The 24,071-nt window shown below is 33.8% G+C and overlaps 2 protein-coding genes across 2 annotated transcripts; one reads left to right on the top strand and one right to left on the bottom strand.

Moving 5' to 3' along the window:
- The first annotated feature begins 4,505 nt into the window (after positions 1-4,505).
- Positions 4,506-20,431, top strand: LOC130629012 (uncharacterized). The gene is made up of 3 exons (XM_057442101.1): positions 4,506-4,874; positions 7,864-8,359; positions 19,134-20,431. The coding sequence occupies exons 1-2, from the start codon at positions 4,524-4,526 to the stop codon at positions 7,945-7,947; spliced, it is 435 nt and encodes a 144-aa protein (XP_057298084.1). The 5' UTR covers positions 4,506-4,523; the 3' UTR covers positions 7,948-8,359; positions 19,134-20,431.
- Positions 20,432-20,967: 536 nt separating this feature from the next.
- LOC130629011 (uncharacterized) lies at positions 20,968-23,230 on the bottom strand. Its single transcript, XM_057442100.1, has 2 exons — positions 22,305-23,230; positions 20,968-21,983 (listed from the first exon to the last, which is right to left on the bottom strand). The coding sequence occupies exons 1-2, from the start codon at positions 22,564-22,566 to the stop codon at positions 21,586-21,588; spliced, it is 660 nt and encodes a 219-aa protein (XP_057298083.1). The 5' UTR covers positions 22,567-23,230; the 3' UTR covers positions 20,968-21,585.
- Between the last annotated feature and the right edge of the window lie 841 nt (positions 23,231-24,071).

Below are 24,071 nucleotides of genomic sequence, written 5' to 3'. Positions count from 1 at the left end.
TCATTGTATAGATCTTGAAACGCTGATCAAGAAAATATATAGGATCGTGTACTTTTGACAAACGGATGCAGAGATATTAGGGTTTAACCCTATTCGGTCCGGGGTTTTTCGAACATACTATGACCGGGGGGGGGGGGGCGGATTCCGCCCCCCTCAATAACTTTTCATAGGGTTGTTCAAATTGAATCAAACTTGGCGCACTTATAGTACGTCATAAAAGGAACAAAATGGCGCCAAAAAAAATTTTCTTGCGTCAGCACATTTTCTGTGACGTCATCAAAAGCTTAAAAATTGTTAAAAATGCCACTATCTGCTTAAAATATAATTACTCTTGTTCTAGAGCGAATTTTTACATTCTGTTTGAAGTTTCTGAAAGCTAAATAAAAGTTATTTAACATATCTTCCGGTTTTTACATGGATCTGATAAAAAATTGCCAAAAATTGCCCGAAAATCCGTTTTTTTCCGATTTTCGGGTAAAATCCGACAAAATCGGGAAATCGGATTAGTCACGTGTTCAAATTAATCAAAATGATTCTTCTTAATGAAACAAAGTTATGTTGCAAGTTTCAAGTTCTAAGGATAATCCTAACAGGAGTTATTATATTTTCTCCATTATAAGGATTTCATAGAGATTTTTAGGGGTAGTTTCGAGTAATGGCCAATATCAAAGCCTCTGAAAGGTATGGGACCTAAAAAATTTGCATGCAGGTGTCTAATAGATAAATGTTGAAACTCAGTAAGTATCATAGCCATATAACAAAGCAATCAGGAGTTATTAAAAAAAAACCGTCAGGGGGGGCGGAATCCGCCCCCCCCCCGGACTGAATAGGGTTAAAGGTTTTTATGATGACGTCATTAACCCGTCCATTCCGAAACGGATTCGGTGACCCAGGTTTGGAAAACCTACCCAAATTGGTCCCAGGTAGTCCCTAGTTACCCACTTCACTAATCTTAATATACTTTCCTTTGACGTCAATATCGCTTTAACGTCAAAGTTTGCTAATTTACAGAACAAATTTATAGGCGATGTTTTATAGACTTTATCAAAGAAATTTTATCCACTTTGCAAAAGTGACAGACAGACAGAACTGGCGTATTATTATATAGACTAGTTGTTAGCCCGTGGAAATATCCACGGGGTCGCCCGTCCTTTATATATCGCATTTCGTGTTTCGTAACAAAAAGACAAACAGACGCACGAACAGACAGACGGAAGACGGCAATTATTAAAGAGAAGATTACAGGATTTTTGTCAAAGTTTATGTTACACAATTAGCAAAGACGGTCTCATTGACTCGGGATGACTTTTGTTCGGCATTTGTTAATTAAGTGTAGAAATTTTTAACCCAAACATTTTTTCGCGCTTGTAATTAAAAAGCATTTTTTGAAATTTTTTTACCGTGCTGTCGCATTTCTTAGACGGGGGTATTATTTTGTAAAATTTGGTTATATAATTATTTGTTATATGCGTGTTTGTTACCAAGTGATTGCTAAGGTAATGCTAAGGAAATATATACAGCTTCTACGGATAAAATACAGACTACGTTTGACGGAAATAATGATCCGGCGAATGACGTCATTTCTGATCCTAATGACGTCACGATATTGTTTTTTACCTAAAATCTAAAAAATGCCATATTCTAAACTTGTACTAAGTTTAATGATATAAACATCAATATTTCTGGAAAACGGATGTCATTTTTTATCCTAAATTTTCATCCTTAAAATTTATTTTTTATATGAAATCAATTTTATTCTATTCAGTGAATAAGTTTACCAAGAAATAAGGCCGTGTCATCATGAAAATGCCAAGTTTGGGAAAATGTCCAATTTTAGGCATGAATGACGTTAGTACAATATTTTTTTACCTGGAATCAGTTTGTATAACGAGTTTCTGAAAGTATGCCTAGTTCTGTCACTTAGCATAAGTTGTTGGATTTGAAAAACACGCGAGCAGTTTATGCCCCCTCCCCGGTGTTACACTAGAACAATAATGCCCAGTGTTAAAGGCGCGTAATCTTGTAGGTAATTTTTTAAAGTTTCCATTTTATTGTGAAAACTGAAAGATATATATGAATAACATTATCCAAAAAATTTTATTGAAAACTGAAGAATTTTTAACTCCTTAACGCCTAAAGAGGCACCAATGCAAATGATTCCATGTTTCACACGATCATAAACGCATGGCAAAATCATCCACATGCATGCCAGATACAGGTCATCACCCAAAATTTAATCAATGAGGGAGAACACGTGTAGCACCATATCAATCGTAATGCTCTTTATAATCATATCAACAAAATTCCGACTGTGATAAATCGATCTAAGTTTTTTATATCAATTAAATATTTTAATTTACTTAAACAAAGCTTCTTTGCAACACCCAGCTTACCTCTTGATGTTGTGTTCGAAGACACCTTCGTCTCCATTTTGCTTTACTTTTTGATGGCGCTCCTTTGTTCAAACAGTTAGTCGCTTTTTCATGGAGAATGTCGCTTTTTCATTGAGAGGGGCGTTAACAAGAAAGTGACATTTATATACAAAAAATATTTCTTTATCTATACTCAATGTTTGCAAAATCTTCCTTAATCAAAGTCAATTAAAGTCTCTTTAAGATTGGCATCTTCAACGTCCGAATCAGCTGGCGCTAAGGGATTTCTAATAATAATATATTTAATAGAGAGGGGCGTTTAAATGGAGGAGGTTTATTGGTGAGGACACGGCATATCTATATCACATTCCATACATCACAAAATTTACCACTTTACCTCCTTGAGCCAATGCTAAGTTTTAACTTTTCACCAGACCCTACTATATCTTTTTTCTTAGATTCAATCTAATAAAGATTCAATTCTTAGATTTAAAAAATAATGAGAAAATTAAAAAATTGGAGCCTCTTCATACTTTCCACAAAAATTATTCCTTTTAAGGCAATATTTAATTATTTTAACTACTTTGCTACAACTTAACCCTAGTGTGATGAAACCTTGTTAACTGAGACAAAAGTATGGTTTCATAACTGCTGACATGGGGTGCATACAAAATTGGGTAAATTAATGGCAATCGTTTATTGTTGTTTTTTTGTTTCATTTATGACAGAGTATTCTGATAACCGACAATCCTCTTGGAATCGCCTTAAATAGCACCAGAAATTTCCAAATGCTATGTCTGGGTCATTTTACGTTATTTTTACTGTAATAATTTCTCTAAAAGAACCAGCTTGCCTCTGCTTCCCCTGCTATTTTCAACAAAATAATATAGCATTGCATAGAAAAAACAGTCCACAATATCTGTAATTACTATTAATATTTAATAATAATTAGTCAGGGAAATTTGATTCTTTTTTTTGTAATTTTTAAATCACCGTGATTAAAACGAGAGAGATTTTTAAATTTCAGAGGAAAGTTGGTTTCCTTTCCTTCTCCAAGAACATTTGATTCTTTGGTTAATTATATAGCAGCAAGTCCTTAAGGAGAAGACAAGGATAAAGATATAAGTATTACACAAACAATAATCAACAACAACAACAACAACAACAGCAACAACAACATTTCTGTGATACTAATAGAACAATAATTGAAACTTTAAAAACTTTTACCTCCAACACACAATTTATAACAATCATTCAATGAAAATTCAAAAGCTATCACTTTTATGATAGAACAATATGCTTTCTGTTAGGAGTATGGAAAATGTTTTAGGAATATTTCAAAAGAATTCTAACAACGTTAAACGTAGTAGAAAATAAAATGATAGAAATTTCACGTAAATTAATTATAAATTAATTCTTACATTTATACTAAAATAATATAATTTTTATTTTTAGACAATTAGTAAATCTTTTATCATATTTTCCCATTTTCTAAAAACAAATTTAAAAAATCAACTTTATAGCGTTCTTTAGCCATTAAAAATTCCACGGTATTTGAAACTCGCTTAGAAGGTGTTTATTGCTACCATATAGGTGGTGTTTTTAATTACGAAACACCGGTTTTTATTTGGCTCACCGACAGACAGCGAGTGCAATAATATTGATAATAAAATAAAAAAGACTTAAATAAAAATTTTACAGTTCATATTTTCCAAAACAAGTAGACACAGGTCGACAGTGTAAAAACAGAGCAAGATGTATCTGAATCAGACGAACACTAATTCAGTAAAAGTGGTACATTATCATGTCAACGTAGTCATGAAAATATCCCTTGCAACAGCAATAATGCTTTCCAATGTGATATTATTGTTTTCGTTGGCAAACCAAAAACGGGGCAGAACCAACACCATGTTCATCATTTTAAGTGCATCAGATCTACTGGTTGGTTTATTCACACTTCCACTGACATCCTTGTCATTTCTTGGTGGTCATACTGAGAAAAGCAAAATGTTACAAGCTTTTTTCGACATAGGACCACTTTTGTTTTCTTGGGTGATGACCATTATTATTTCAGCTGAAAGATGTTTTGTTGTAAGATACCCAAGATTGCATGAGCGATTTAGGAAGATTTTCTTTAACTGTTTCATCGTAATGTCTTTTCTTGCTACGCTAATGGTATCTTCATATAGAGTTGCATTAGCATATTGGGATAAAAACAGGAGTACCACCAATGCAAAAATTGGAAAAAGAATTTGGTCTACCCTGCAAATTACTGGAGAAGGCATGATGTTCTTAACTGCTGGCTTATTGCAACTATATCTTTTATATCACATCAAGCAGAAAGTAAGAGCAATGAAGGGTAGTCGACATTCTGCTACGAACCATGGATCTCGCGTAACCAAAAGCATTCAGTTGTTATTTGTGTGTTTAGTTGTCTGTTATGCACCACATACCGCCACGTACATTATGAGAGAATTTGGCCTCATACTATATAAAGATCAGGTTACTGATTTTTATTTTGTCGAGATACCATTTTTTCTTCTTTATATGAACTCCTTCGTAAATTCGATAATCTTGTTGACAAGAAGTACTAACATAAAACGACAACGCGACCAATTGGTAAAAAGACTTAGCACTATGATCTCAAGTGCGCCAAGAGAGTAGTGTATTAAGAAAATAAAAAGTTTATGAATAATGTAGAATAAATTGATGGCGTTCGCAATAGAAAAAAAGTTAGGAGTAAACCGTTTAATGGTCCGCGGATTAAGGCAAAAATGCTCCAATCTGGTGGCATTTAAATCGCTGTCCTGTTTTAAAGGTTACTTGACAGATGCAACACCAATCAAACTTACTTTTTCAACACGTTTTCTGTAACATCATAGGATTTCACATAATTCGCATAAAAACGCAAAAAATGCCCGAAAATCCGATTTTTGGATCAAATTTGAAAAAACTGGAAATAAGATCAATTACGTGTCCAAAATTTATAGAATGATTCCCCTTGATGAAATAAAGTTGTGTTGCTGGTGTAGTTTTGAGAAATAGTGTGAGTAGTTTCCCAAAACCATACTTTTTAAGCTGAAAATAAATAAAAGTTGATACAATGCGTTTTTAGAATGATTTCATGAAACTCAGCAAAAATTTATCTATAAGTTAATCTTCTAAGTAATATTCAATAAAGTGATGCTGTTTTCATTCATTCAGGTACAGTCTCTAAAAAGTAAGTTTCGTTGTTAAACCTATTTTAAGTGTAAAACACACGTACTGGTATTTTTTAATATGCAACTAGGGTATTATAAACGTTTGATACCTTCTTACATTTCAAATGTGCTCATATTTTGCGTTTTAAGGCAAATACTGATGGGGATTGGCTCTTTATAATGCTTTGCAGCTCTGTTTTATGTCAAAAAGCTAGTGTTGTAGTTTTCTTGGCAACATTTTGCTGATTTCACTGTTATTACACAGCAGTTTAAATTTGTGGTCCAATTTAGCGTTAGAGGAACTATCCTCTAATAGATTGCTGTAATGATGTCCATTCTGCAGCTCGGCTGTCAGAGCATCTAACAAAACATTTATCGCATTCGCTTCGGTGAAGTTCTTTTTTTTTTTTGCAATTTTGGGGGGCCTTTATGGATGATTTCTCATATTCAGGCGGTATCAATTCATTTATTAAAAAATTTACCACGTCATAAGACACTGACTCGTGAGTTGGGTGTCGTGGAATCACATTTTAATCACGCAAGGGAGTTAATATATAAGATTTAATTTGATGATTAGCGTTTATGCAAATTAATGTGAAATCAAGAAATAACGATGACTGAGTTGTAAACAGTTTTTAAACTCGAAAAAAAGTTTTTATTATTGCATCAGTAATTCAAGCATTTCCCTATGCCTATCAATTATCTTTGTTCTAGCTTTTTGCAGATCATGAAATGAAGTAACGATTATTATTGTGCAAGCAGATCATAACCAAATACGCAATTCTGGAGTTTTATGTTATTGTCTCTTTAAATACGTCAAAATTTACATTCAAGAATTTCATACGATGCTTCATACATTTGATACATCATGATTTAATAATACTAAGCGTAATTCTTGTTGATTGGACATAAGAAAAACAAACATTTAGCCTAAGAAAGTGCTATCAATTAAACACAGTGAAATGAAGACGCTATGATATAATTTACGCGAACAAAAAAAAGTAAGATTTTTAAGATCATGATCCTATTTCTATTAGAAATGAAGAAGGGGACGTACAAGTCCACCCTTATATATTTTTGAATATAACTTGTAAATGAATTTGACTATTTTTTTTTTTTTTTTGATCCTAAAGTTAAATTGCAAGAAGTGATTTAAATTTGTGTTTTTAACATAGAATTAGCTAATTTCTGGTCCTGAGACTAAATTTAACAAACTTCAAATCTCTGTGAAATGTATTGTTTATTGAATTACAAATCACATTGAAATTACAAGTATGCCATTTGTTATGCTGACGTGAATAATTCACTAGTTTTGCTGTTCAGCAGAAAACAGTTTAGTTGTTAAACTCCAATTTTAAATTGATAACATCACAAGAAAAATACTAACGTCATCGAGATTTTTGATCGTTCAATTGTGCAAAATTTAAGGAGGGGAAAAACAAAAAAGTTAGAATCAATGTGTAAAGGAATGGATTAAATATTTGATTACATTTTTGCCAGGAAAAAATAAATTTATATTTTTTATTTACATTCGCAGCACATAACTTCACAAATTCCATATAGCTACATATTTTAAAAACATGACACCATGTTTCTAGAAAGAAATGAATTCGAGTCCAACCGATGCTGGTGCAATAAACCCTTTCCTGGAATTAGCATATTGACGATGTGTTAAAAGTAAATACATCTTTTACCCAACGGAATAAAGCTTTTTGAATCTTTTTGTATTATGAAAAAAAATAATCTACCAAATACTTCGTCAACCTACAGTGGTGATAAAATTATCAACCTTCTTAAAAAAAAAGCTAACAAAGGCAAGAGAATAGGCATTGATTTATGTTACATATCACACAGCGTGTTTCATTTTTTAATAGCGAAGGCTGAAACCCATGTTTCCTTATAATCAGAACAGAATCTGCTCAAGTCAAGAAAATGATATCGTTATAAATGTGCGGCTAAAAACCCTTTACATCATCTGACCTTTTTTATCCATTATTTTTCTTTTTGCTTTTTAGAATTCGGATAATTCACTTTTAAAAGGAAATTTAAAAAGGAAACGAAAATTTGGGAATAGTTAAAGGAATATAAATTTCTACACATTGTTCAATTATTTAGCAATTCAAACATACTATATAAATTTTTTTAACATACACTGTTGCAAATAAATAAAAAAATTGTTTTGTATTCTCAACAACTATCAGTGAAGAGTAATCTTTTCTAACAACAACAATCAAAACATCTTCACCAACAATATATCTCAAAAATAATATCAATGAATTGCTTATTAGCAGGTGTGCGAGAAAGATAGAATTGCCATTGGTGAAAGCTTGGAAACATTGGTAGTCACAACATCTAGCCACATGACGTCTAAGTAGCACAAAGAGGAAAAAAATGGGAAATTAAATTCAAATTCAAATTTGGACATTGTAATCTAATAAAGGTATGGTCTCTCGACAATGCTGACTGACTGTATTTAGTACAAATTATAGGTGAAAATCTACTCGAAAAACTTTTTTTATTTAATTTTTATAACCCTACGCATATTCTCAATATAAAACATTCTTAATTTTTTTTAGAACGTTGTTTGTTAGCTGAAACATGTAAATTTATTTATTATAGAGCTGACTATAACAGTCGTACCGTGCCGTGCGCAGTTCGCCTCTCCTTTAAGGGCTATCAAACCAGGAGAAACAGATGTAGCCATTGAGAAATTAGAAGAATTAATATGGCAAACGAGGATGAAACACGCCAACATTTCAATTTACGGACCTCCCAAAATGTTTATAGGTGCGCATAACAGTTCTTTAAATATCCTACAGCTCCTCTAAAGGTTACGTCCCGCTAAAAATCAAGTTGAGCTCATATGAAAGCTTTTTGAAAGTTGGCTAGAGATCTTTTTATTTTTTGCTAAATCTTTATCCGTTTTCGAGATATTTGTCTTAAGAGTAGCGCTAATTATGCGAAATTGCGACGGTCATGAGTATGCATTGAGCATAATTATGGTAACTAAATAAAAAATTTATGTAAAATGTTCAAAATCCGTCAAAGTGAATGGCCAGAAAACATTTTTAACTCTATATGGCTTTTCAAAAATGTTAAATTAACTTTCTTGCAGAGCAAGCTCATGACATCATGCATAATTAGTGAATCTTCTTAGTCCAAATTCTAAAGATCCAATCAAGAATTTTTTAAAAAATATTCAAATTCGTAGACAACCTTTCAAACTCTTTCATATGAGCTCAACTTGATTTTTCACGGAAGAACTTCCAAGTTACATGATACCTTTATTGTAAAAGAGGCGAGGATTCTGGAATGTTCTCCCTATATTTTCCGATTTCTACTAATTATACTTAAATATCAATTTGCCATTATAATTTTACAGAAACCGGAATATATACTCAAAGAACAACTGAAGTCAATAGATTATAAAAGAAAGCGAGATGCTATAGTATTTTAATTTATATTGGCGACGATAGCTACATAGCCGATAACCCTTGCAAACACGATATTGCCATTAAAGGCATTAGGTCACCACCCTTGTCTTGAAATAGTTTAGCGATGTGTAATTAATACATATTCATTTTGCATTCAATTACAGCCCTTGCAAAACAGATTCATAACACCCTACATGCTTCGTAAATCTATATTCTCACATCACAAAATGGTGTTACAATTACTGCTTTTTTGATAGTGCACAATGCAGATACATTAACATTTTGGCAAATCAAACACCTTCATTTTCATAAGAGCTTTTCCCATGCTTTAAACTTATTCGCTCGCCCTCCACCTCCATAGGTTGTTTTAGCCATATTCAAAGTGAAATCAAATTTGCCAGATTTTTAGTATGTCATAAGAAGTATGAAATAATTCTTGAATTGTTTAATTGTATTAGCACTTTACTTTACGGGATCAGAAGCTTGCAGTTTGCCAAAAAAAAACTTACTGCTTAAAATGCAATAAGCTATCTCCTAAAACGTGTTAAAATAATTCAAGTTTTAACATATATATATTTACATATATATATTAAAAGATTGTCTAAAAAATTCCAATTTTCCCTCTTTTTATGTAAAATCCAAAAAATCGCAAAATTAAATTTGTAAAGTGTCTAAATATTACGCAATCATTCATCTTGATAAAGTGATGATGTACGTTTAAGTTCTTATTATAATTCTAACGGGAGTTTTTAAAAATATGGATTAAAAGATTTTCCCGATAGTGAACTCATGCAAATAAAACAAAGACATTTGACATTCTAAATCGAGACATTAAGACACAGGTCTAACCCTACCTACTCCTGAACCCAGCAAACACGCAACGTTGAAGCTTTTAAGTCGCGACGTCGGCTGACCAAGAAGCAACGTTGCAGCAACGTCGGAAATACAACGTTGCTTTTTCGACTTAAGAACAACGTTGCTGCGACGTTGCTTTTCGGTAGTTTTTGCAACGTAACATTGCGACCGGAATATTACGTGTATTTTGGTAATAAAATTACTCCTTAAAATTGTCTCGGTAAGACTTCCATCTTTATAAATCAAAGAGGGAAAAGAAGACCTCTTTGTAAACAAAATTACCTTTACAAAAATAGTATATGCTAAGGAAAATAACTGTCATGTGCAGTATTTCATTATGGTCAGTCTTACCTAAGGCAATGTTAAAATTATATTTTGACATATTGTGTGGTAAGTGTGACCACGAAGAGCCGCGCGCTGAGTTTGAAATTGGGTGTCAAAAATGTACACCACAAGGCTGAAAACTTCGTTGGAAACTTGAGGGAAATCTACCCTTCTATTTTGGAAAGAAAGTATGAATATTATTTTTTGTATTTTCTGATAACAAGCTGGCTTTCTGTTTCAAGATTGTGATGGGATAATAATTTGTGCATATATTTTAAAATAAACACGTCTGGCTGAGTTTCACTTCACTTATTATTTAGGAATATATTATTATTCCTGGTTTACATTTACAAGAGAGTGCTAGGATACTTTTATGAAAAAGGCTAGCTAGACTTTAATTAGCCCCTTCATATTTTTTTAAGAAAACAGCTTGCAATGCACGGTCTCTGTTTACTCATCTCATCTTTTTAAGAGCAGACTTTACAATTTTAATGTCAGTTGTTGTTCTTTACTTAATATTTTCGATTGTCGTGGCCTGTTTATATTTTTTGCCTGCACACACGCATGTTCATTTGTTCTCAATGCAAAATCAAAGCATTATGACATCTGAAACTCATCTATACTAATGGATGTGTTAAGTGTGGAAGATAAGCTTCGAGAAGCTAGCTAAACAGATAATAAAGGGGTAATATTTTCCCCTTTTCAGGGAGGGAGTATTTGAAAAGGGGGCCTTTGCCTAAATTTGTGAGAGTGAGAGTTAGTAAAAATAAAGACTTTTACCATTCAATTTAACTCTACAAACATTATTTACACTAGCATTGCATTAGAGGAGGCGCTAAGGGGAGGAAACAATAAAGGGTGGGGCGATATGAGTTAAAAATACATTAAAAGTCTGTTTCAGAATTCAAATTTTCATTTTATTTCTGAAAGATTCTAGGTAGGTCATGTCTTTTTTATCATTTTAACATTCTTTACATACTGCGTGACAAGATAGATTTAATTGTACCTTAATGGGAGAAATTATTTGCGGAAGAAATTTGTGCGGAATTTATTTTTTCGGATGAGTGGCCCAAATTATTCACCGATTTTAATTAAAATTTTGAATTTTATATGTTTCACGCTTTAATTATTATAAGGAACGATCTTCGTCGTGCATATAGGCTAGTTATCAATAATACAATCTATTGCACAAAATTGTATTATACAAAAATTGTATTATACAAAATTGTATAATCTTATACTAGAAATTGTGCAGATGTAACAACGATGTATAATATGTTGTGACCTTAAAGATCACAAGTTTTTTTTAATCAAATCAGTTTGATTTGAAGAAACTAGTCGCAGGTTTCTATTGAATTAATTTCAAAAGAATTGAGTATGTCTTTTGTTTTTTGCACACTTAAGCATTAGAGAAACAAATGTGTGACCTACATATAAATTGTGCAGTATAGGATAGTTCCTACAACTAATTGCACAGCATTGTAGTGGAAACTATACTTATGCCCAGCCCTGCGCTGTTATTTCGTGCATCATTGCCCGGCTGTTAGCATGAAGTAATGAAATTCAATTGGACGGGGGTTATTACTACGATTATAGGGGCAATTATAACATATAAATAAAATATAAGCGCCAATTAATATTAAAAGAATAGAATAAAATAAAATTTTATTTTGATTCTAATAACTTAAAAGCTGGTGTTAGGGAAAGATGGGACATTGTCAAAAACAAAAATTTAATTTACGTTTCAGGTAGAGAATTATATTCTAACTTGAATGTACGTATTGACAGTTTCAAGGTATAAATTTTTGAAACGACTTAATTCTAAAAATCCATAGAGAAAAAAGAAATAGTGAAAATCAAAGATATGTGTTTGAATACAACCGCCACTCGCCCAATACCGACTGTACATTATCGTGTACATGGAGCCATGCTCTTATCTCTTGCAATAGCCATATTATTCTCAAATACATTACTGCTATGTTCATTGGTAAATCAAAAGCGAAACAGAACAAACGTTATGTTCATCATTCTGAGTGCGGCAGATTTACTAGTTGGTTTATTGACACTTCCACTCAGATTTCTGTTCTTCATTGGTGTTTTTCGGGAAGAAAGTAGAATGCTCGAAGCTTTCTTTGACATAGGACCACCTGCCTTTTCTTGGATTATGACAATTATCATATCAGCTGAAAGATGTGTTGTGGTAACACACCGAAGATTGCATGAAAAATTTGGAAAAATTTTCTTTAATATTTTGATCATAATATCATTTATTGTTGCACTTTCCGCTTCGATTCACAAAATGTATATGGGTTATTGGTCAGATAGATTGATCAGTCCGTGTCTTGCACAATTGAAAGAAATTACTACATGGTATACTTTTCAAATTGCTATAGAGTTCTTCTTATTTTCTAATGCTGGATTATTGCAACTTTATCTGCTATATCACGTTAAAAAGAAATTTAGAGCTTTGAAAAATAACAGACATTCAGCTAGCGACCATGGAAGCCGCGTCACAAAGAGCATACGGTTATTATTTCTGTGTTTAGTTGTCTGTTATGTTCCACATATTGGTGCATACACAATAATGAAATTCAGGCTTATTCACATCACCTCTAGCGTATACTATTTCTATTTTGATAACATTGCAGTTTTTTTTGTTTATCTTAATTCTCTTTTTAATTCAATTATTCTATTAACAAGAAGTACTAACATAAAGGGTCAGCGAGAGCAACTGGTAAAACTCATTCGCGAAAAAATTAGACCATTTACACCAAAAGAATAATTTTTACTAGTGGAACGGAAAATTTTTGTAAAACTGTGGAATTATTATTGTAAGAATAATAGAATGTGATTTAAAGGATGGCTCACAGTGAACTAGGGATAATGAGCATTCGGTTAATATTTGAGTCTTCTGATATGCGCCACATACAGGATACACAATGAGGCAAATTGTTTTTTTCTAATTATACTAATAACGTTAACATATTTTAGTTTGATAACGCACCATTTTGTGAAAAGAAGTTGTAGCATAAAAGACAGACGGGATCGGACAGGACAAATGCAGTTGCGATGATGTTTGGCTTTTGACTCACCTTGTTGTCCATTTTATATTTTGACACGCGTTTAACACATCTCAATTTTGTTTTCGATGAAAGAACTTTGTGTTTTAAGTAGCGGCTTTTACAGACATATACAGATCCTGTTTCCAAATTTTGGCAAGTCCCTACCTGTGATCATCAAAGTTTGGTTCGGCATTTTTTTATCCCATAGCGTATAGCAAAGCAGTATTATGTCACAAGTAATATAAATACTCATGAGAATTTTGATTGTATTTTCTTTGCAAATTCCATAAAATTGTTTAGCAAAAAAATAAAAATTATAAACAAGTTTTTTTTCACAACAGTTGTTGCCTGTTTTTTCCAATGTGTTAAGAATGCATAAATACAAAGTATGCTTATAAAACGAACGCTGAAATTCAAAAGTAGCCCTCAACTCATAAAAGACATTATCTGTTATAATAATTACAACTACTCAATAGGAAGTGCGGAAATCAACTTAGTCAAACAAATAATTGGAAAGACCTGTCATTTGAATTTTAAAGACACCAGCAATGACACGTGAATACACTGTAAATGTTAACCGTTGCATCTACTGTGTACCGCTAGGAGCGCTGATGAAGGAAATGTATAGGAACAGGTGCTTTTAACGAACGGTTAAAGAAACATTAGGCTTCAAAAAAATTTCAAGTCTATATCTGAAACAAGTAAGCTGACTCAGTAACAATTAAAAAAATAATAATACTTCTATTGTATTGTTTATAGCAGGTGCAAGGAAAAGATAACAACATTTTAATTAATTGAAATTTTAGGTAAGAAAACAAAATAATATTCTAACTTCAGTGCACGTACACTTTTAATATAAGCAATTATTAAAAAGACGTTAACGCTATTCGGTTCGGCGTTTTTCAAACATTATGACCAGGGAAGAGGGGAATCCCCATTCCCACTTAATAACTTTTCATAGGCTTGGCTACATTGAATCAAACTTAGCACACTTATAGTACGTCACAAAAGAAACAATATGGCAGCAATAAATTTTTGATTGCGTCAGCATATTTTCTGTGACGTAATCAAAAGCTTGCAATTTGTCCAAAATGCCACTACCTACTTTAATTCAATTACTTTAGTTCTAGACCGATTTTTTACAATCTGTTTGAAGTTTCTGAAAGCTAAATAAAAGCTACTTAACATATCATCCGGTGTTTATACAGATCGCATAAAAAAACTGTCAAAAATTGCCCGGAAATCCGGTTTATTTTCGACTTTCGGGTAAAGTCCGAAAAATCGGGAAATCGGACTAATCACGTGTTCAAAACATCCAAAATGAGTCTTCTTGATGAAACAAAGTTGTAACGATAATCCTATAAAGAGTTACTATATTTTTCACATTATAAGGGTTTCATAGAGATTTTTCGGGGTAGTTTCGACTATTAGCCAATATCGAAGCCTCTGAATGGTATGGGACATAAATATTTGACATGCAGGTGTCTAGTAGATTAATATTGAAACTCAGTAAGTATTGTAGCCATGCAACGTAGCATTAAGGAGTCATTACAAAAACCGTTAGTGGGGGTGGGGATTCCCGTACGGACTGAAGAGGGTTAATTTAAGAATTAAAAAGAAAGAATTCAGAAAGGAAAGAACACGATTGGAAACCACAGCAATGTGTTTGAACTATTTAACCATAAAACATTTTATTGTAAATGTTTAATCCTCTCCTAAATTTAAGATTTTCGCTATCGAAAAAAATTTGCTGGGAAGATCAGTACATAGCATTGATGATCAACAGAAGTGTTCAAGACGGAGAAGTTTTTTGTATAATGATTCGCAAAGTAAAAAAGAAAAAAATACATTAAAGTTTGACTGCTTGATATAATGTGCAACAAAACTAGTTTAGGTCATGGTAAAAGTGACTGTAAATGTTCGGATTTATCCCTTACAAGGTTATAAAATCTCTTAAATAGTAAAACAGGGCTCCTACGATGAGAAGAACTTGTTCAATAAAATGGTTTTCTCACAACGTATATTATACGTACTCCGTATTTAAACCGAACGTGTTATACGTATTCTCCTGTTCAAAGGTCAAGGTTAAGTAACTAGGAAAATGGAGGAATTAATTAGCATCAAATCCTGCATAGGTTACTATAAACATGAAAGAAGCTTTAACAATGCGTGCGCTCGTTTTTTTATAAGCAGGCTATTTTTCTTATTACGAGTAAGACAAAGTATGCTTCTCTAACCATCAACCGCCTGAGGGTGGGTCGCCATCAGTCGGTTAGGACGCAAATACTTTCCCCGATATTATTCCGTTTTTTTGTATGGAGTTGAATTTTGGTGCACAGCTTCGGTGCCATTAACTATTATTTTTGCAAGGCAACAACGGTACTCTTTGGATTGTGGAGATCGTTTTTACTCACTCGAACATGTATTTCCATCAGTCGCTACGTAGGAACGAGTTCTCGATGGTGGTGACTAGTGTGTATTGGCGAAAGTAACACAGTGGGGCAGGTCACGGGCGAAAGTTGCTGTTAATTGACATATTACCTTATTCTATTTAAACAAAGGAGGTTGTACCGGCGTATCACCGTACTAGTAATAGCCATACTCTGTTAGTCGTGCCATGGCCACATGAAAGGCAAAATCTTTCTTTCTTTTGCGTGTCATTACAAAAGCCTTTGTTTAAATTTAAACTTTTATTTATTGAAAAGTGATAGGTGATAAACTTAACAGACAAATTAAGATTTGGATATTTCGTAAAATATAGTTTTAATTATTCGCGCCTTTTATAAAAAACTAACTAGAACAAACTTATGATGAGAAGAAAAATTAAGTTTAAGACGTAAAAGTTTTTATTTGTCGATTATTTTATTCCCACCTGATAAATGAATTTATTAAAGGCTTATAACCGGGTATGTTAAGATACAGTCACTGTGCACTTTGCTTTGTCATGTGACCAAGAAAATAAAAGAGCGGAATAGGCGGGAAAATATCACACATCGGTGGTTAGTTTTGTACTTTAAATGTATCTCGACATACCCGGTTTTATGCCTTTAATAAATTCATTTCCTAACTGTTTTAAGTTCTATTTACAAGAGGAGCCTCTTTCTCAAATGCGCTGATTATTGTTGTATGTATATATATGTGCGTGTATTTTATAAGAAAGCGTTATAATAGTACCTTTTGGGCAAATATTAGCCTAAATGATCTGATAAATAAACCTGTTCTTTAACTTTTCGTTTTGCCGAAAGTGAGCGGGAAATGACAACGACGGGCGAACCCATGGATAATTCCACTGCCTAACAACTAGTCCTCTTTAATATTAGCCGTATTTTATCTCTCAGTCACAATCACAAAATCATGAAGGCTACAAATAACAAATGCGATATATTTTTACCGAATTTTTGATGATTGCTCGAACCAATCGCGAAGCTCGATTTTTTTTTGAAAAAAAAAAATTCAAGGCTAGATAAATAGCTGACTTTAGGTTGTTTCCTTAAAGTCTACGCTCGTAGACAAAACCTTCAGGCTTGCATTTGCTTGAAAACGCAACTATATGTTCATTTTAACATAACAAAACATATAAAAAAGAAACATTAAAATAAGGTTTTAGAAGAAAAAGTAAAATAGAAATCCACAAACCTTAAACTGAACACGACCACTCCTAAAATCAAAATTGCAAGTAAATATGATTACCAAAAATGATTACCAAAAATGTCTTTAGTGGATCTCTGCGTTATGCTGAAAAAAAGGAAAGTCGGTAAAAATATATCGCATTTGTTATTTCGTGCAGATATAAAAATTTTGTGTGGCCGTAACACAGCGATTTTCCTGTGGACAGACAGACCGCCATTTGAAATCACAGATACGAAAGAAACATGCCGGTGTAGCATGCATAAAAAACATATGTGCGATTTAGATTTTAATGAAAGAAATAATTAGAACAGGAAATAATTTGCGAAATGTTGCAAGGGAATGTGCATAACAAATCAGGAATACAAAGCTAGCTTCGACATGAGGCAAGGGCAAACCTGGAAATATAAAAAGCCTGTGGGTGAAGTTGTCAAAACTTTCTTTTTACTTTAACACCTTAATACCGGCTTTCATGTAGCTCGGTATGAAGGATTTATAGTTTAAACATCAGTATGATCATGCCAGCCAAACACATCCACCAGGCCTCATTACTGCCACTAGCCACAAATAAGCCAATATCAAAAGCACAGGATCACCCAGTCATGAACACGAACACTGACGAACGTGAACGAGCCGCTACAAAACAATGACATGTATCACTAATTCAGATTTCAATCGCATAAAAACTTCGTACAGCCTGCTCTCAAGACGTAAGTAAACTCTTGTTCGAATACGTCGGTGCACCGACCCTCGACGCATGTAACATTGACGAGCTGCTAAATCACATTAAGAGGGCCGCCGTGAAAGGCACTCACAAGGAACTACATCGCATTAACTTTTTCAGACTTGCTTAAATGGACGGGGAGAGAATTACACAATGTGGCCCACCTACGATCTCAAGTCGCTCTCTGCTAATTCAAAGTTGCTGTACAAGCATAAACCTGAACTCTCTCTCAACTATGCCGACGAAATAATCACCCAAAAGGTAGGCTCAGGTTTGAGGAACCAGCGGCACCAATCCCGCTTCCTGTGCAAATCACCCACGCTTCTATTGTTCGTCCAAGATCGAACGACTCCAGTGCGTGAAATCAACTGAACAATCGACCGACCTTATGAGTTTGCATACACAAAGTATCAACAAATCAAAGAAATTAAGTTACAAACGATCAAATAACAGTGGCAATAAAACGCCGCAAAGTATCAACCCTTGCAAAAGGTGCGGACAACATTACCACGAAGGAAAGCCAATCGCTTAAATGGACTTTCCTGTTTCAACAGGACATGTAACAACTTTGGCATACAAGTTCAGAAAGAGATGTGATGTTATGGTGGTGATGTTATTCGGTAGTGGTAACAAATTGTCATCTATACCACACAAACCTAATATTAAATTTGGTACAGTTAATATTAGCGTAACGAAGCTCTACAAGTATCTTGGTTCTACAATTGATCCAACTCTAACTCTATCAGATAACTTTAACAAAGCATATAAAAAAGCTTCCTCTCGTTTACGTCTGTTACAAAATCTGAGAAAGGACATGGACAATAATACTGCCACAACAATTTACAACACTATGATTATACCACTGGTAGTTTTCAACAGTATCATAAATTTGAACTTCTCAAGAACCGAAATAAATAAATTGAATTCTCTGGACAGCCGTGCAAAACAGATAACCAAAAACGCAAACATCAAATCAACTTACACTGTTATTTTGCGACATGCTTGTAAAACGGTGAAGAAGTGCATTGTTGGTGAAACATGTAGTAACATGAAAGAATGCACAAGAAACCAAAACTGTTTGCTGAAGATTCCAAAAATCAAATTGGAAGTAACACGAGGCAGTTTTCGTTATATGGGAGCGAAAATATATAACAGTTTTCCACTAGATATACGAAAAGCGACAACTGTGAATGATTTTTATCAAAAGATCAAAGATTTCGTATTTTAGATTATTATTTACCTAATATTTTTACGGTGGTTCTTAATTTTCTCTTTATCAATAGCTCTCTATTTTTGGTCTCGTATTAGTTTTCAACAATTTATTTTCTCACATTCGTTTTAATCTATCTAACTATTTATTTTGAAGAACATATTATATTATATAACATGTGCGCAGACTTATCATTTATAGCTTTCTATTTTTAATATATACTTAGTAAATTTACCCTTCTCTCTCACATTTGTTTGGATATAGTCTGTTTAGGTATGTTTCAAATCTGCTCTGTCTATTATATAAATATTTTTCTTTTGAATAGAATACGCAATAACCAGACTACCTCCCAAAGCCACCACAACACATTGAATGGAAGGACGATTCGTTCAGCCCACAACGACCAGAACCTCCACCGAATTTGAACGTTTCAATAGAAATCATTAACCAAAAACACGAAAAATTCGAGAAAAGAGTACTTTTTCAATTTCAACTAGCTTCAATCCAAACATTCGCAGACTCCGATTGTCAAACGTACACTGTGGAACCGTTGATTCTAAACATTGATCTGTCCCTATAACTACTTGGTATCTACTACTCCGTCCCAACCGAAACCCGCAAAACTATCATAAATGCTTGGAACAACTACCACAGCCTAGTCCTTCACGAGGATGCCAAGAGCGCTACTACCTTTATACCAGAATGTGGGCGGTACTGCAGTGCCCGGACGGGATTTCACGTATCAGGTGATGCATACATTAGAAGATTCGACAACATAACAGCCGATCAGCCAAGAGTAACAAGCTACCTGGCCAGACCATTGCTGCGGAACGACAGCATCGAAGATGCTTTCCGCATACATTCGACTACCTTACGTTATGTAACGATCATTGGGTTGTATTTATAAGTAAAAAGTTTTAATTCGCGCAACAGTCCGTTGAGTTTGCCGGATTCAAGACCACTAACGAGGGTTATCAGCTATTGAAAAAATCATCGAAGCAATCCACAACTTTCTGGTACCGAAAAACACAACAGACGTACGTTCATGGTTTGGCTTAGTGAAGGGCACTACGCGTGCATCAAGGTTAAAGCGCTCGCAGCCGTTTACTGTTTACAATGATGCCATATGTCAATCATGTGTGCACCTACATCTAATTCTCGTTATGGATCGAAAACTACTGACAAAAATGTTGAACGATCGTAAACTGAGCATCATTGCTAACCCTAAGGTTTTAAGTTTGAAAGAAAAAACGTTAGTGTATAGCTACAAAATCATTTATGTCCCAGGAAAATTAAGAATAATAAGGATCGCCGACACTACATCACGAAATCCAGTCAAGCCTGAAGTCGATCCGTGCGAGGCTGCAGCAACTATATTCACCCACAACCAATGACATAACGTAGAAAGCGTGTCCTGGAAAACAGCTAAAAACCACGCCATATCCGATCAGGGGTGCTTCCTTCTATTTGGATTTGTGAAACATTTTCCTACCTTATCTACCTAAACGCATATTCCAGGTGGATTGAAGTAGTAGATAACTTATAAAGCACCACCTTTTCTATGGTAAGAGAAGTTTTACTCATGTACTTTTTTATTTTTTGGGTCTCGGACGAACCTTTCAATCGACTACCGCAACTTTCTCCCTCAATAGAACATTTGCCGTCGACTTTTGTCCATCCACCACCCACAAAGCAATATAAGGGCAGAAGCGGGAGTAGGAACGGCCAAACACAATCTTCTGGGAAACACAGACTCAAGGACAAGTAAGCACGGCAACGACAGGGCTGTCAAAGCCCTTCTTACGCAGAAAAACACTTCGTGCAATCAAACTGGCATCTCGCTATCGCACTATTTGGCAGAGCGGTCCGCGATAACTTGCCCATAAAAAACCTTAAATTTCCAGACACGTGGCAACAAATGTCTAATAAACGGAAGAAAGCACTTGAAAAATGGAGAAACAAACGAAACTTCTTTTAACTGCAACAAAACGTCAGCCAAAATCAGTGTCACTGAAGACGACAGCACAATTTCATTTGTTAAGCTGTTACTAGTCAGTATCTAGATTTAACAGGTATTGCAACAAAGTTGAATCTAGGAAGCGCAGTTTTGAGGTATAGCAGGTATATTTATCAACATTCAGAGTGTAACAAAGTTCTGTAGCCAGATTTAAAATTACTCTGTCGGTACTAATGGCTACATATAGAAAAGCTGCAAAAAAATCCGTAGGGAATGTACTTTCAACGAACGGGTAAGAAGGATTGCGTTTATGTGTAGAGTTTGAAACGCTGATCAAGAAGATGTATAAGATCGCGTGCTTTTAACAAACGGTTGCAGAGATATCAGCGTATAATGTTTTATTAATGACGTGATTAGGTCTGTTCCGAAATAGTTAGGTTGACCTAGTTTTAGAAGATTGGTTCCATTTTTCCACACAAACAAATACACAAATAAACAAATAGTGGCGCCAGTTGCTGCAATGCAAAAGATAGAAACGATAATGAACGTCTTTGTCTCTTCTGTTATCATATCAGAACTCACATTACTGAAGTGTTCCTCAAGCACTTTCTCCTTTGACTGTTCTGTTTCGCTGGATCATTAAAAACGTGTTTCGGCGTCTTGCGTTGTTTTCTTCGATAAACATTCGAGAGCTAGTGTTTCGTATTTATTAGCCAAATTTCGTTAAAGTTTCTTAGATGCTTATTTGAAAAGACGTGTAAACGTGATGATCGAAAGTACAATTTAGATCAATATACAATGACATAGACTCTACCGGATATTAAACTGGAAATCCGATAACTTTCATTTCTCTAATCGCCAAAAGAGCTCCGTTTGTAATACTAATTTGAACGAACGTTCCCAAAACGCCTCCCTGACAGGGATAAGACATACAAATTCCAGAACCAAGGCTAGCTACGTTCATAAAATTTACTGCTTGCTGCGTCATATCTGAAGATCTTGCAATTGTTATTATCCCATTGGTTATATCGAGTTGTGGGAGCAAGTTTACTCTTGTGATGTTGGATAGTGTTGCCAACTGTACTTTCAGCCATGAAAGCGAAGCACGTGGTGTAGCTGAATAGGTGGATGAACTACCGTCAAATGCTCTTTCTGGATAGTAACTTAAATATGTCGCAGATTGTGTTGCAGGTTGGTTAAGCGCTAAATTATTTCCACCTTCAATTAAAAGAAAGATAATCAATATCTATTATGTAAAACTATGAAATATGTTTTTAAAGCACATGTGTGGTATGTTTATGCATCTCATTTATTAGTATTTTGTCTGTCACACGGGTCGATTTTGTGTTAAGAATACACTTTTAACCTTAAATATTATTTAAAATCATTTTCCATATATATTTCATTTTCTTCGACAGGCTAACATGTTTTTATTCAACGTCCTCCTTATTAAAAATAAAGAGGTAAACCAAAATAGCCTTAATTCCTGACGATAAATTACGTTCTTGCGCAAAGATAAATTTTTTGCTACTTCCTTACCGATGTTGGTACAACTTGTTACTACACCAATCGGAGCTGTTGTTGTCGTTGCTGCTGCTGCTGTTGTTGTTGTTGTTGTTGTTGTTGGTGGTGGTGGTGGTGGTAGTGTTGTTGTTGTTGTTGCTTCAATTTCTCTTGTGAAAATACTGTCGAAGCCTATAGAAAACATTTTAAGTTTGAAAGATAACTTTCTCTTTCCTTTTTTCCCTAAAATTGTATTTGTCAGGAAGTATTTTAAACAACAAAGAAACTGCTTAAACATGTTTTGCCCTCTCTATATGGTGTTCTCTTCGTTAGCATCCTCCCCACTCCACTTAGTGACCTACTTTTCCAATAATATTAAATGAAGAGAAAAAAAGAAGCATAAAAAATGCTAAGCAAAATTTTAAGTATAAGATAAGCACATAGTTACCTAAATAAAGATTAATAAAGATTAACAAAAAAAAAAGTACAAAATTAAAAAAAGGTGTTTAATAAAAAGCAAGAATCCTTACCAAACAAAAATATGTACGACAGTAGGACAAAATTTTATCTAGTTGACGATTATATTGTTTCTTCAATAATTTGGTTCGACATTCTTTAGCTCTATAGGAGTGAAAATAAAACCTCACCTTTGAAAACTTCAAAACTCCCTCCATCCTCACCATACCCGACACACGTACAGTCTACCAATCCTTTCTCGTTTCGCTTCGTCATAGCTGGAGATGCATTCAGTTTGTTACAGTATACCACACATTCCCCCATCAGAGCATTTCTTTTTCTTCCAACGATTTCCCCCTTATGAATAACGCCTCGTGTATAATAACTTGCTGTACTCAAACATGTTTGAGAAAAAAAGACCAAAATAGATATTATGTGTGAATTTAGCTTCATATCGAAATTATTCCTTTTTAATTGTTTGTGCTTACAATTCAAATTAAAGAACTAATTTCCTTTTGACATTTTCTCAACTTTTTCTTTTCTCCACATGGAATATTTAGATGTTGTTAGAGCTACTTTATATTATAAATATAAGTACCTGTTTAGATTGTTTTGTTTCTCGTAAATAATTTATTTGCCATTGTTTTGTAATTTGTACAGTATCTAATGTATGTATGTATATATTTCGTCAGAATATTTTTTTTTTACATGTTTGTTCGCGCTTACAATCAAATAATGACTGGAGCAAGTAGAAGACATATTTTGTCTTATCATCAAGCCCCATGTAGTTGAGATAGGTTAAAGAGAGGAGGTTAAAATTAACGTAAAGAAAAAATATTTGCAATACCTCTAGAGAGTTGTAAAAAATTACAAAAATGTGATGCTAAAAATATCGCGAATAATCTAAAATAACAAGAAATGTTTTGTGGTTTTCTTAAAATGCGTCAACAAGCAAATAGTTTTTTTGTCTTCATCTAAAATTGTGTTCCAAAATAATGGCCCACGACAAGATATTGAGTATAGAGTGGTCACTAGAAAGGTCTTCGGAATGTTAAAATTGTTTATTGAATACGGAAGGAATTATTCCCTTCGTACAATAAATTATTTTTCGTTTCATTTGCAAAGATGCTGCATATATACGCATAAAGTATAAATATGACGACATAGCCGACATTTTTCTCCATAGTTGCTGGGATAAAGCAACAACAACAACAACAACAACAACAAATTGAATTGCTAAAGAAAAATAAAAACAATACTTTATTAAAAATTTAAAGGTCGGGTCCCAAGTAACCAAACTTTATATTAGAGCATGCGCGGTTGTTGAAAAAAAATTTTGTGAGAGAA

Source organism: Hydractinia symbiolongicarpus, chromosome 15 (genome assembly GCF_029227915.1).
Source record: "Hydractinia symbiolongicarpus strain clone_291-10 chromosome 15, HSymV2.1, whole genome shotgun sequence".
NCBI lineage: Eukaryota > Metazoa > Cnidaria > Hydrozoa > Anthoathecata > Hydractiniidae > Hydractinia > Hydractinia symbiolongicarpus.
This window is presented reverse-complemented; position numbering and strand designations above follow the sequence as displayed.

Bases quoted from the DNA above. Each gene is read 5' to 3' on its own strand.
- LOC130629011 (XM_057442100.1), bottom strand. From the start codon at position 22,566: ATGTTTAAGCAGTTTCTTTGTTGTTTAAAATACTTCCTGACAAATACA. The intron at 21,984-22,304 runs GTAAGGAAGTAG...TTTTAATTGAAG, and splicing joins AACAAGTTGTACCAACATCG to GTGGAAATAATTTAGCGCTT.
- LOC130629012 (XM_057442101.1), top strand. From the start codon at position 4,524: ATGTCTTTTCTTGCTACGCTAATGGTATCTTCATATAGAGTTGCATTA. The intron at 4,875-7,863 runs GTTACTGATTTT...GCTTATTAGCAG, and splicing joins TCATACTATATAAAGATCAG to GTGTGCGAGAAAGATAGAAT.